Below are 14,342 nucleotides of genomic sequence, written 5' to 3' on the forward strand. Positions count from 1 at the left end.
CGGTGATAAGATGGGTCATTGCGTCGTGAGCCAAAGAGTCTCTCATTGGGTCCTGAAAATCTAAGCTGTCCGTCGTTGGGTCCTCTAGGTATAAATTGAGGTTCGCATGGACCTCGGTTATCAAATGGAGCTTCATTTGGTCTGACTGGACCAAATGCTCTGTTATTAGGCCCTTGAGGTCCAAATTGTGCATCATTTGGTCCTCTAGGACCAAATTGTCCATCAGTAGGTCTTCGTACACCCATCTGGCTATCATACCTTGGACCAAATTGTCCAATATTCGAACCTCTGGGACCAAATTGTCCATTATTAGGACCTCTTAGCCCAAACTGATTATCAGTGGGACCTCTTGGCCCAAATGGTCCATCGTTAGGACCTCTTGGACCAAATATTCCATCATTGAGTCCTCTTGGACCAAATTGTCCATCACTGGGGCCCCTTGGACCAAACTGCACATCATTAGGTCCTCTTGGACCAAATTGCCCATCGTTTGGACCTCGCGGAGCAAATTGTCCATCATTGGGACCTCGCGGACCGAATTGTCCATCACCAGGTGGACCTCTTGGACCAAACTGTGCATTATTGGGACCTCTTGGACCAAACTGTCCATCATTGGGACCACGAGGACCTAATGGATATGGATTTGGACCAGGGGCGTTAAATGGAAATGAATTTAGACCTCTGGACTCAAACATAGGAAATCTGACATCGTTAGGACCTCTAGGACCAAAGAAAGGTGCATTTGGTCTGAATTGCATTCCTCTTGGACCAAATGTAGAATCAAAAACACCTCTAGGATCGAAGCACTCTGGATTATTTGGGAAAGGTTTCATGGAAGACTCTTTTGAATCATATGTTTCATCTGGTCTTTGAATGGGATCAGTAGGTTTATTAGTATCTGTGGAAACAGGGCCTAGATTAGGTAATTCAGGTGGTGGTTCCATGTTTAAGTCTTCAGGTTTAGGATCATTCTCTCCCATGAAAGGTAACACTTCAGTCTTTTTATTAACACCATCATTATCATTACAAGACAGCTCTTGTTTTCCTTCAGTTGATTCATTCAATACTACATTCTGTGGATCCTGTTCTATGGAGCTATAATTTGTAGGTGGATTTTCATCCCCCTTAGTACCATCCTTTTGAAGTGCACTGTCTTCAGGTAGTTGAGCATCAACCCACGGTGGTTTCTCTAACATTGCAATACTCTTCTGTACTAAATAATCTTCAGAAATGTCTTTCTGTGCACCATCAACGTTCTTTTCACTGGATTGTGGAACAGTTATCGCTGGTTGCTCCACGACAGTAGCAGGTTCATTTTTATTATCCTTATTTATGTCCACCTCGTTTCCAATATTCAACAAATCCGGTCTAGGTTCAACGTTCATGAAATCTTGTTGCATCTGAGGACTAGAATTAGGTCCTCTGAACGAAGCTGCACCTCCTAAATCAAATGAATTATTACGTCCAATTCCTGTAGGGCCACGTGGTCCGAACTCAGGAGCTCCTGGAGGTTTAAAGTCCACAGGCATCCTGAAGTTACCAGGTCCACCTGGTCCAAAGTTAGGGGGCCCACGAGGCCCAAAATTGTTGTTTCCAGCAGGTTTTATGAATGGAGACTCACCTGTAATTTTCTTAAAGCTTTCACTCAATGAACCAACGCTGCTACTACTTTTATCGGAGTCAAGATAGCTTGGTTTAAATACATCCAACGCAGCTCTTCGTTTCTCCATTAGTTTCTTCAGCTCTGGTGCAAGCTTATCCGACGGTTCGAATTGATTGTTTCTGTTGAAGCCTCTTGAAGTATTTGGAAAACTATCACGTCTATTATCTGCTACATCTTTTTGATCGAAACGATCCATGCTACTCCTATTAAACCTATCGCCTCCAGAACCAAATGGCTCATTATTAGGACCAAATCGATCATTGTTTGGTCCAAAACGATCATTGACAGGTTCATTTCCTTGGCCAATCCTTTCACCTCCTGGCCCAAATCTTTCGTTTCCAGGACCGAATCTGTTATCTCCAGGTACAAATCTATCATTTCCAGGACCGAATCTATTATCTCCAGGTGCAAATCTATCATTTCCAATAGCAAATCGATTATTCACTGGTCCAAAACGATCATTTCCTGGAGCAAATCTATCATTATTGAAGTTCTGCTTCTGTTGATTGAACTGGTTGTTTCTATCTTCTCTCCTAAACTGATCAGAATCGGGCATTCGTTCATCGTTTAACTTATAACTTTCATTTCGTTGACCAAACATATCGTTACGAAATTGATTACTTTGTTGCTCATTAATACCATCTCGATTAAAACGTTCTGGTGGTACTCCTTCTTTTTGTCGAGCAGGATCGCTCATACCAAAGTTTGTTGACGATGTTGAAGGGTCAAAATTGTTCATAGAACCAGTTTGATTTGGACGTTCGTTGTGTATTGGATTTCCATCTGGACCAGTAGCATTTGGACCAAATGGCGGAGGTCTTCCTTGTACATGCGCTGGCATTGGTGGTCGCACATTGTGACTCTGTCGCGAGTCGTTGCTAACAAAGCCTGGTGGAGGCTGTGAAAAGTTTGGTACGGCTGGAAAGTTCGGTGGTGGTTGCGTAAAGTTTGGCGGAGGCATTTGAGTAGATGGTGCACCGAATGGCGGTGGAGGTACACCTGTCATATGTTGGAAATTAGGGAAATTTTGTACATTCACTCCTGCATTGTATTGTGGTGTCCATTGCTGAGTATTCCAAGGTGATGTAGTCAACATATTGGAGGACATCATGTTCATGACTGGCATCTGAGACGTCGATGATTGCGTGGTTGCTTGAGAGGAAGATGTTACAGATACTGTTTGAACATTAGACACTGTTGTTTCGGTGGCTGGTGGTGGTGGCGGCGGTGGAGGTACATTAGTGTTTTGTTTCCCTGTTAAACCAAGTGTTTTCCCAATGCCTAACAAATTGTTAATCAATCCTTGATTCTCTGTGCTTGATAAAATGTTCATTATCTTATCATCGCCAGGCAAGCTTTTAGTCTTTTCGACCTCTGCCTTAACAGCAGCTTGCTTTTGCTGCTCGCGTTTCCTACGCATCTGTTCACGTCGTTCAATAAGCTTCTCTCTCCAAGATGTCCATTTTGCTTCGTATTGCTTGTATTGGGTCTACAATAAAACGATATCTCCATTTTGCAAAAAAATTAGAGCTAGTACTGTTTCACTTACAGCCCTAACTTTGCCCTAACTGATGTACAATAATAATTGTAATATCACCTACCTTGTCCGGATGATTAGCATTTTGCTGTTTCCACTTATTAAATTGCTCCTCCCACTGTTTAAACTGAGCGTCGAAGGTTTTCTCGGCCTCAGTTAACTCTTCGTCTTCGACTTTCAACTTTTTCGCACTATTAGATTCACTAACGGTATTACTATTGCGTTTACCATTTAAATTATTACTTTCTTTACTACTATTACTATTTTCAGGAGGTAACGGTGGCTGACTTGGAGGTAAAGGAGGATTTTGAGGACAGTTTTGTACATTTGTTTGCTGCATCGTGGCATTCGTATTTTGTTTCACAGGGAATAATGGAAGATTGTTCTGATGTGGGGGAGGCATGCTTGTAAATTGATACGTGTTTATAGTGGTTGGAGGTAATGGAGGTTTTGTATCCTCTTTTGGAAGAGGCGGCGGAGGTTGTACAATTGGTAACTGTGGCACCTGAGTGGCTAAGTTTATATTCTGGGCTGACATATGCTTCATCGTTTCCTGATACTGAAACAAAGTTGAATCAATGAATCAACAAGAATTAAAGTAGTACTTAGTATTATTGAAGAAGTAGTAGATCTAGACATTGTATTACTTTGCAATTTATAAAAAGACTACTTTAAATTTTATTTCACAAATGTATAAAAACTGTAATTACGATATTTTTTTATGCTTTCCTACATACCTTCTCTCCATATTGTGCTTGCCACTGCTGATACTGTTGCTGCCATTGTTGCCACTGAGCCCAGTTTTGCTGTTGTGCTGCAGCCCATTGCTCCGCAGTATATCCACTAGGAGCCTAATAAAACAATTTAATAGTTTTACTATATATATTGCATAATATATAAACATTTGAACCCTGTACTAAGTAAATTAATGCATTCATTGTTTTAAGAAAAGATGAAAAAATTTCTTAATATTTTTGATTAGTATATCAGAATTTTATGAAAAAATTTATATTAATTCATGACATGTAACAACTGGTAGATATTTAGTTATTCCATATATAGCTATGATATAAAGATAAATTTTCAATAAAATACTTACTGGTTGATTATAATACTGCATATATGCTTGCATCATAGCCATAGGATCTGCTCCTGGGGCAGCATAACCAACTGGTGGTTGTGGCATTGGAGTAGCAACAGCACCAGCTGACAATTGCCATTGGTTCCAATTTTGCATTTTTAAACCCTCTCTCACTCTAGCAAATGGTTTGCTAGTGCATTCCAAACTGTTTTAAGGGCCGCAGTCCGTTTGGACGCTATTTTATATTCAAAGAAAATTGTTATAGAGTTACTGCCACACATGTGCATAAAGTATAGTAAAAATTTTCTATTCATTTATTTATTTTTCTTTCATGGTACAATCACCAATCATACATAAATACAAAAGAGTTTTCAGGAATTAATAAATCAAATGTATTTATAAAAATTGTATATACATCAGTTTAATAACATCTACAAGTTTTAGGAAATATAGAGGTTGTTTTAAAGAAACAGGAAAGTTAAAACCATATATATAAATGTAAAATATGTTTTAACTGTGAGTTAAAAATCACCTAGAATTTTTTTTTAATAAACCACTACACATACTAAGGTAATGAAATATGTAGAAACATATTTTTTAAACTTTAATAATTTTTGTTTCTGTTTTATCACAGCTAAAATGTACAGAATTAAAGAAATAGAAACTCTCATAAAATGGTTGTAGAGAGAATTACATGTTATGAAAAAAATTATTACCAAACAAAATAATATAATGTTCAATATAAATAATGAACATATATCCAACAGTATTGGTATAAATACACTAACATAAAAATGTGGTAAGTTAAATTGGTTATTAATTAATCCTTTACATTTAATAAGTTATTATAGTAGGACTAAATATACTGAATGATTCAAATTCTTACATCACTACTATATTAAGTTAGCAAATGCAAAGGATTAAGAAGTTATAAAATTAGGATATAGTACATTTTTTCAATGGATAAAGGTATATACACAGAAGAAACAATATCTTACAACAGAATTAAAAAATATTCACATATTTTCAGGTAATACGTATGGAATAATACATGAAAATTTATATTACAAAATATTTCATATCACAACCATATGATGTACCTTCATAATATGTAAGAAAAAGGAAAAACCATAAAATCAACAATCTTATGTTTACATTTGAAGTACCAATGTAAACTCTTGAAAAGATTTAAGTTCATATTAAAACTAAATACACATAAATCTTTTCTCCAAAAGGTACCACATTTTAACATCAAGTAAAATAATGATTCTTTCTCATTTAAAACAAATAAAAATCTTTAAAGCTGAAAGTAAAGAAAACTATAATAATTACAAATTAACCTAAAATTATATAGTTTTTAACAAATATATGGTATAGTTATTGATGAACAAAATAGCTGATTCAGAAAAAAATGGGTGCTGGTATAGAATTATGAACGACAATTTAATAAAACTATTACAAGATCTGCATGAAGTTATATAGAACATCACTGCAGTATGATCATCTTAAACAACTTGTTAAGAAATATATGTATATATATAGCAGATTTCAAATATGTATAATTGGTATATGCTTATAATGATTATAGTGTAATCAAGTACATAATCGTAGAAAAATGTAACTTGTATATCAAGATATTACATCTAACATAACATATGATTTAAAATAGATATGTATTTCAAATATAGACCATAGTTATTGTAAGTAACCTAAGCAATCAATGGACCTATCATAGCTCTTATTGTAATTCATATGATTAAATACAAAATGGTTGCAACACATCTGATACACCTTTTCATTACATGATGTGCAAGTGGTGCACAAGTGTTATGCTATAAAGCTTGTATTCAAAAGGAGGGTATGCCCAATACATTAAGCTTATGAAGTCAAATTGGGTCAAATAAAATGCATTGATTTGTTCGATATGCAATGCAATAACATAGAAAAATGGGAATAAAATTATTTTTCCTTAGATATGTCATAAATGTATCTAAAATCTTCGAGACGCCTTAATTATGTATACAAATTCGTGAACTTCAGAAATATGCTTTGACAAGCATCCGAATGTGATCGCCATAATTATCAACGAAGTGTAATTTGAAATTCATAAAAACATAATTTTCAAAATTGCATTCGTAATAATATGATGAACGCAATATAAATTTTATTGCTTGTTTTGAGACAAAAGTTTGGTGTCATTTAAATATGTAATTAATCGCGTTTCAGCGAATAATTCATTCGCTATATTCAACGTCTTTTACGGTAGTGTAGATTGAAAATAAGAATATCCATACGAGTAATTGATATCCAAAAATGGTACTCACGGCTGGATATCCGGGAAACAGCAACACTTTCGTCGTGGAATTCACGAAGACCGTACTTTGTTACACGATAACTAAACGAAACTTGGCACGAAAACGTCGAAACTGGTCGGAGCTTATGGCGGCCACAGAGGATAGAGTCAACTAATTTCAGACACTAAACGGAGAAAAAAGTCCCTAGATGTTGTTTAATTACTTTATTTTACGCGGTTCATACGATAGATTAAATTGTCGATTAAAAAGGTCGTAAAAATATTTCTTATTCCCTATGTACTTCTTGCAGAAGAGGAGATAACTGGAATTCTAAATTTATCATCGTCCTTGGAACGTCGCAATGCTTTCATTGAGTAAAGGGAAGTTGAGGAATAAGTCAGTAAGTATAGTCCGACAAATCTAAAGTGAAGCCTCGACGTCACAGCCTAGCAAAATGGAAGCAAAATAGGCGGTTCAGGTCATCCCCACTACTCTTGGGTCTTACACTACGGGCCCTTGAGGGGAAGTTGCGTTGTAGGTAAATAGTTTAGACAAACGAATTTAAGTCAGCTGTCGATAATGTAACACGCTGATAAAAGAACGGAAAACTAAAAATTATTTGGTCGCCTTGTCCTCTTACCTACGTTGGCGCGTAAGACATATTTAATAGCGCAGACGTTAATTTCTAAGCCACTTATACACAATAAATTTTTATTGTAAAGGAAGCCTCAGGAAATGTATTAATATTTTTTAACAGTTAGAAAACTAAAATGTAAATATTATTTTCCTATTCCTGAATAATAAAAGTAGATTTCGGCGCATTAAAAAATTGCTTAAGGAGCTAAAAAATTTCTGGCTGCAATGAAAAATAGCGTGCCACCACAGACCGACAGGCACTTTTTACAGCCAATAAGAGCCATCAAACAGCCACTATTTAATGTTAAAATTTTGAAAAATTTGACAAAATCAGACGACATGTCGTCACTTTAACCGTAATATTTCGGCTTTGTTTAAAGATAATATTTAGACCTTGGGCTCATATTATAGCAATAAACATAGCAATAATCGCTGCTAAAATTTCAATTGCTAATTTGATACTGTTCCCACTCATAGAATAATTTTGAAAAAATACCATTGGATTGCTTGAATTTTAACCTGTAAAATAAGCTTATTGAAATAATAGAGAAATTTTGGGAACATGGGATAAAAAAATAATGTTTACCATGATGCACGTCGTTTGGCGCCGCGCAGGCATCTGTTCGCCTGTTTATGGTGTCTGCGCGACGTAAACTTAATTTGTTTTGCAAATATCATTCCGGTCAATTATCGACTGCTCATCTGTTTACCGACTGTTCAAACGTGACCCGATCGTCATCTATTGTTCATAGAAGAATAAGTGTGATAGCCTTCCCCTACATCTCCCACTTTTAGGCCCTGCGTGACGTCGAGGCTTCACTTTAGATTTGTCGGACAGTACTTTTATTTACTTTCAAATACTATACGTACTCTCACTTTTTTAAGTAGTCTTTTAACTAATTAATATTTCAAATACCACTTAATCTTAATTGTTTTAAATTTTTATTAAATTATATTAAAATTAAATGCAATAAAATGCAAAATGCAGTTCAAAAGAAAATTAGAACAATTATTTCGACAAACCCTATACAATGTTATACACAGTGAACTATTATTCCAAAAAAAAAATAAAATAATGAAACTATTTTTTAAGTGCACGAACATTTTTCGTTTCACTGTATAATTTTTGCTATCAAAGCTGTTTTATCTGCATTCTTGTATCATTACCGCAATAAAAATAAATCGAAACATGAACCGGATTTCAAACCAAGCTAAAAGCCAAACATATTAATAATACTTAGATTGTAATATCGTAAATAAAGAATATCTTGTGAAACAATTTATTGGCCATATGTTGTACCTTTTGTATACCATATGAATTTTCCAATACTTGCAACATACCGGAAAATCCACAGATATTGCGTTATACGTTCATTTTCTTCTATAATACGTAAACTCTTTTTATTCTGATTAAGATAACATCGCGACAATATTTTCCTGACGAAGTGTGTCCAATCAGAAGATTTAAAATAATTAAAAATCTACGAAAATTCTTATGTGAATATTGTTATTTAAATATCGCAAAGAGTTTAATAACAAAGAAATGTACAAAATAAAAAAAAAGATTCACAAGATTAGAATTCTGAAATTCTGTAGAGTGAAACAATGTTGGGCAAAAATTATTTCGAATAACGAACAATTTGCAGCATCGAGCAGTAATCGCATTCGAAAATCGACGAAAACGCAGAAATTCTATGGAATAGGAAAATAAATTCAATTTATTCGTTATTCGAATAATGTTTACCCTTTTAAAACTGGACACCCACAAATTCCTGAAGGTTTGCTGGTAACATTTGAAGATCTGAAAAGAACGAAAGTGCAAAAAGACGAGTACAAAGATTTTCTCCAAAATGAACCTAAAATGATAATTATTTCGAATAAAAAAAGAAAAAAACAAATAAAGAATTGAAGTGTTGGGCGTTAAAATAAGCTTTTATTTGTAATAATGGACAACGAATAACGAATTTTATTCGAATATTCTAATAACGGCTAACGAATAAAGTTTTAACACGCAACACTGAAATCAAATCCGTTATTAAATAACGCGATGCCACGCAAGTCTTTCATTGGCGCATCAATTTGAAGGACATTTAATGATCCATCGATCATCGATCTTTCTCTTCCACAGGTTTTTACGCACGTCGATTTTGCGAATAAAGTTTTTTGCTTCTGAGAACAAAACGTCTAACCGTGCAGGACCAGTTCACAGCCACTAGCGCTATCGAGATAGATATATGTATTTATACAGAAACCTGTTTGTAACGATCGGTGGCCAATTCACGTCTCTCAGTGTCGCTTGAGCCGTCAGCAACGTCAAACCTTACGCATCATGAACGCTCTCATCAAATGGCTTTTTGTCACTTTCATTTTATTGTTTGGCATAATTGTTCGAGAGAATGTAGCTCAATTTATACCTCCTACACCCAGCGTGGAACCTCTCTCTCCTAAAGGATTACGAATGTCCATTCCTCGTAAGTAAACCATCTTTATCTCACATTGCCTGCCTTTTGCCTCTGCATAAAGAGCGCGTTTTATTATTCCGTCGTGCTTTGAATCGACCCGGAAATCGTTTAAAAGCTAATATTTATTCAGACATGGTTACTAGAGAAATTGTCGAAGGAATGTGGGATTGTGAAAAATATAAATGGAGTTTTCCTTTGTCTCGAGTGCAGCTATTTGTTAACTCTTTCGTGACCAAATTATATATTTTTTTTAATACGATTTGAATATACTAAATTGTGATCAATTTTTATTCAAATGGGACATAAACGTCTTGTTGGTTACGAAAGGGTTTCGAAGAAAAATAAGTCACAAATTTTGAAAACTTGTCGGTAAGTTATATTCTTGAAATTTGTCGATAAGTTATACTTTTGAAATTTGTCGATAAGTTATACTTTTGAAATTTGTCGATAAGTTATACTTTTGAAATTTGTCGATAAATTATATTTTTGAAATTTGTCGATAAGTTATACTTTTGAAATTTGTCGATAAGTTATACTTTTGAAATTTGTCGATAAGTTATACTTTTGAAATTTGTCGGTAAGTTATACTTTTGAAATTTGTCGGTAAGTTATACTTTTGAAATTTGTCGGTAAGTTATACTTTTGAAATTTGTCGATAAGTTATACTTTTGAAATTTGTCGATAAGTTATATTTTTGAAATTTGTCGATAAGTTATATTTTTAAAATTTGTCGATAAGTTATACTTTTGAATTTGTACATTGTATGGACACTAGTAAACAACAAATAAAATAGTGTTCGATGATTCTTATCTTTATTGTTAAAGATGAAGAAATGTTGCGATGAGAAAAATACTTAAAAGACATAGTTAAGAACATAATCGAACTTCATGGCTATTCACATTTTCAGAAAAATGCGAAATAAAAACAAGTTTCAAGTAAAACTTTTAAAATGTAATTTTAAATACCGTGTTCGCCTCATAAAGTCATATATGTACACATAATGTTAATAACGTGTGGTCAAGATAATACTTAACGTTAATTAGTATACATAAATAAGAGGGAAATAAAGAAGTTTACTTACGCTACTCAAACAGATTCGCATTTTGTTCATTTATATTCAAATTTATTCACACCAAATAAAATTTGCATGAAGTGCGTAACTGTTAAAATAGTATACAGGAACAAAGCATTCCTCTTACAAGCATAAATGTTATTAATAGAGATGGAGCATGAACCGTAAGCATGAAAATCGATTTAATGAATGCACGAATATTCCGAGTATTTTCATTAATGATTCAGAACTACACACCAAAAACCGGATATTGGAATGATCTTACTAAAATCATCCAAAAAAAAAAAACCCTCAAGTGGGTATTCGGGTTTAGAGATTTTTCAGCCGATTTCATGATTTCTTTTCTAGACGACAAGAAAAATTACAATATTGGTACTTTGTATACACCCTTATTCATCTTTTAGCTGTGTAAAATCGATATTAAAGACTTAGAATGTTCGGAGCATTCTGGGTTATATGCAGTGACGTATGAATATCCTTATTGACTTGTCCCAAGGCTACTGACTTCACTATTGGCCGAAAAAAATTGAACCAAAGGTCTTTTTAATCCTTAAATATGTCGCTATTGTTTTTTCCTGCAGTTTTCGTAAGCTTTAGGTGCTAAAGAGAGCGAAATTTTGAAAATATTGACCCGATTTTAGTTGGAACGACGACGGCACATATTCTGAGTATGCAATATGAAGAGGAAAGCAATTGGTCGAATAGTTTCCGAGAAAACCTAAGGAAAATGTTGGAAAACTTGGTTTCGAGAAAACCGCGTTTAAAAATTTTCGAAGATCTACGTCAGGCATGGTCTTGAGTCATTCAAACTCTCATAGCTCTTACAACTTATCCAATTTCGAAAAATCGTTTGACATATTCTCCAGACTGTAAGGAATGCAAAAAAAAGGTTCCTTTTTTTACCTTGAAAAGCAAAATACCCCGTTAACTGTCGAGCACGGTGAATTTTTGCTTTTAAAAGCTTTTATTATGTTCATAATTGTTCGGGTATTTCCCTAATTCTCAAACCGTGTTGCACGAGGGTTTTCCCCAATTCTCGAACCGTGTTAGAGCGAAACCGTGTTATAGAAATGCCGTGTTATACGAGGGTTACCTGTAATTTAATTAAAAAAAGAAAAACTGAAGTAGTGACCTAATTATGTGTTATACATGTAATCAGTACTTCGACTTGACACTTTTAGTCCTACGTCCGCAAAGGGTTAAAGATGTCCAAAAGACGTCTGAACGAACGTTGAAACGTGACGCTGCGAACAAGCACTATGCATTGGCTTTAAAAACGTCCTAAAAGTGTCTGAACCTTTTCACTGCTGCTGGCACCTATAAGCACTTGGAAGATTTGCTAGCACAGCACTGTTAACGTCTAATAAGCGCTTTGAAATTTTACTCGCATTGTGCTGATGACGTCTTTTGGCACACTTACCACCGTAATTTAGTCCTTAATTATTTACCTTTGCCCACTTCCGCTTCGTGCAATTTAAAAGAAATGTCAAAACGATGCGATGGAAAGAAAAAATTTTGCGGCCCGTTACGTATTAAAATCTGTCGTAGCCAAAGGGTTAAAGATATATCTGAATATATTCACAAACATAAATAACAAAATTTTAATGAAATTGTTAACACAAAAGATACTCTTTTTATATTCAGACGAGGATGGTATCAGTTTGGTCGCGTATCACGTTAAAGTGAACGAAGATTTCAACGGCCTCGAGGCAGGATTTATTGCCAGGGACATTATAAAGACCAAGAATGACCGCTGGACATACGAAGATAAAACGACGAGATTGAAACGAGGCGATAAAATTTACTATTGGATCCACGTCGTTTACGATGGCCTCGGTTACAATTTACTCAATAAGGAATACGTGGTTAACGGTTTGTTTAAAATTTAAAAAAATTATTTAAAAATTATTTAAAAATTCGTCATGTGTATTTAATCGTATTAGGTCTCTTTTAGATTTCTACAATTACGACGGAAGTCCTGTGAACAATAATGTTATAATTAGCAAAGTCTGTGAAACACCATCAGAGACGAAAGTATTCCAGACTGTGGGGGCAAATCAGCAGTTGAAACGACAAAATACCTGTCCAGGGCAATTAATCTTCGAGGAGGACTTCAATCTGCTTAATACGAGTCGTTGGTTGATCGTCGAACGATTCGTAGACATCCCCGTAAGTGTCATCGGCAATTTTTCATTTTTTTAATCGTCCAGAAATAAGTAAAAGTTTGGAAATTTTTTCCAACAGGTAACTACTAAATGAAAAGTTTCAATTTTTTCACAGGATACAAATGTAACTTTCAGCTTTTTTCTTCAATTTTGAAAAAGTACAAATATTACAAAATGGAGGATTGGCGACATTTCTTTTGCTAGAGCATCATTTACAGAACGTCTGAAATACAAAAATTCATTTTGATTTACGAATAAAAATGTATTACGTACAATGTAGCCTACGACTTCTTCGATATGTCAATTATTTAATTTTTTAGAAACGTTTAAATTTGATTCTTTTTGGTAAAAAGGAGTTTCTTTTTATAATAATTACAATTTTTGAAAAAATCGTACGCTACATTGTAGGTAATACATTTTTGTTCATAAATGAAAACAATTTTTTATTTCAGACCTTCCAATCCTTGTTGATGATGGCGGATTTTACAATAACTCCTTCATTTTACAATATGTTCACTTTCTAAAAATTGAAGAGAAAAGCTGGAAGTTACATTTATATTCTTTGAAGAGATCAAAACTTCTCGGTTACTAGTTACCTATTAAAAACATTCCTAAGCTTTTCCTTTTTTAGACGCCTCAGGATGCTATACATATACCGTGTACGGTAGATTTCAGTAGACGTCTGTAGAATTCAGTATGTTGAAGTAAAATTGAATAAATTTCAACAGATTTCAGTAAAATTCAGTAGATTTCAATACGCTTCACATTCAGCAAGTATCCTAATACTTATGAACGTGAGTGCACGTGTCCTCACTGGTCACGAAAGGGTTAAATCGAGGATCTTGTTAAAAACAAAACAAAAAAATATCTCTCGTTATAAAGCGTCTGTTATTTCATTTTAGGCCACCGAGTTTGTTGTATACATGAACACTAACGACAACGTGGAAGCCAAGGGAGGCGTTCTACATCTTAGACCAATTCTTATGAGGGACAAGTACGGAGAAGAATTCATAGGAGACGGTACTTTAAATTTAGAAAGGTATACAACCTTAATTGGTATAATGTTGTACACAATGGAACATTGGAAAATGCTTGATATTTCTTTAGATGTACGGGTAACCTTGGAACCGTAGATTGCAAAAGAACCGGATTGGGTGCCCAAATTCTACCGCCTATAATATCAGGACGTGTGAATAGTCAGCCGTCGTTCACGTTTTTGTACGGACACGTTCAAATTCGTGCTAAACTGCCGCGCGGTGATTGGATTTATCCTCGTGAGTTTCATTTGGAACGCTTATCTCTACACTACCAGACATTTTTCAATTATCGTTAACAAAATTATCCTGTTTTTCATTAAGACACTTTTATGAAAACCTTTATCTATACAACCTTGACAGCTCTGTACAAAAATTGAATCCTTTTTCCACACTAA

General features: G+C 34.6%; 2 protein-coding genes across 2 annotated transcripts in view; one reads left to right on the forward strand and one right to left on the reverse strand.

Moving 5' to 3' along the window:
- Positions 1 to 4,437, reverse strand: part of LOC108575748 — a 9,489-nt gene extending 5,052 nt beyond the window's left edge. Inside the window, exons 1-4 of the mRNA XM_017938638.1 lie at positions 4,300 to 4,437; positions 3,938 to 4,051; positions 3,265 to 3,759; positions 1 to 3,152 (exon numbers count right to left, since the gene is read on the reverse strand). Of these exons, the coding sequence (XP_017794127.1) occupies positions 1 to 3,152; positions 3,265 to 3,759; positions 3,938 to 4,051; positions 4,300 to 4,437 (3,899 nt within the window). The remainder of the gene's footprint in view (positions 3,153 to 3,264; positions 3,760 to 3,937; positions 4,052 to 4,299) is intronic.
- A 5,073-nt stretch (positions 4,438 to 9,510) lies between these two features.
- LOC108575756 (beta-1,3-glucan-binding protein-like) overlaps positions 9,511 to 14,342 on the forward strand; it is a 6,385-nt gene continuing 1,553 nt past the window's right edge. Inside the window, exons 1-5 of the mRNA XM_017938650.1 lie at positions 9,511 to 9,682; positions 12,390 to 12,617; positions 12,700 to 12,914; positions 13,813 to 13,949; positions 14,018 to 14,184. Coding sequence (XP_017794139.1) covers positions 9,541 to 9,682; positions 12,390 to 12,617; positions 12,700 to 12,914; positions 13,813 to 13,949; positions 14,018 to 14,184 — 889 coding nt within the window. The 5' untranslated portion in view covers positions 9,511 to 9,540. The remainder of the gene's footprint in view (positions 9,683 to 12,389; positions 12,618 to 12,699; positions 12,915 to 13,812; positions 13,950 to 14,017; positions 14,185 to 14,342) is intronic.

Source organism: Habropoda laboriosa, unplaced genomic scaffold (genome assembly GCF_001263275.1).
Source record: "Habropoda laboriosa isolate 0110345459 unplaced genomic scaffold, ASM126327v1 scaffold323, whole genome shotgun sequence".
Taxonomy (NCBI): Eukaryota; Metazoa; Arthropoda; class Insecta; order Hymenoptera; family Apidae; genus Habropoda; species Habropoda laboriosa.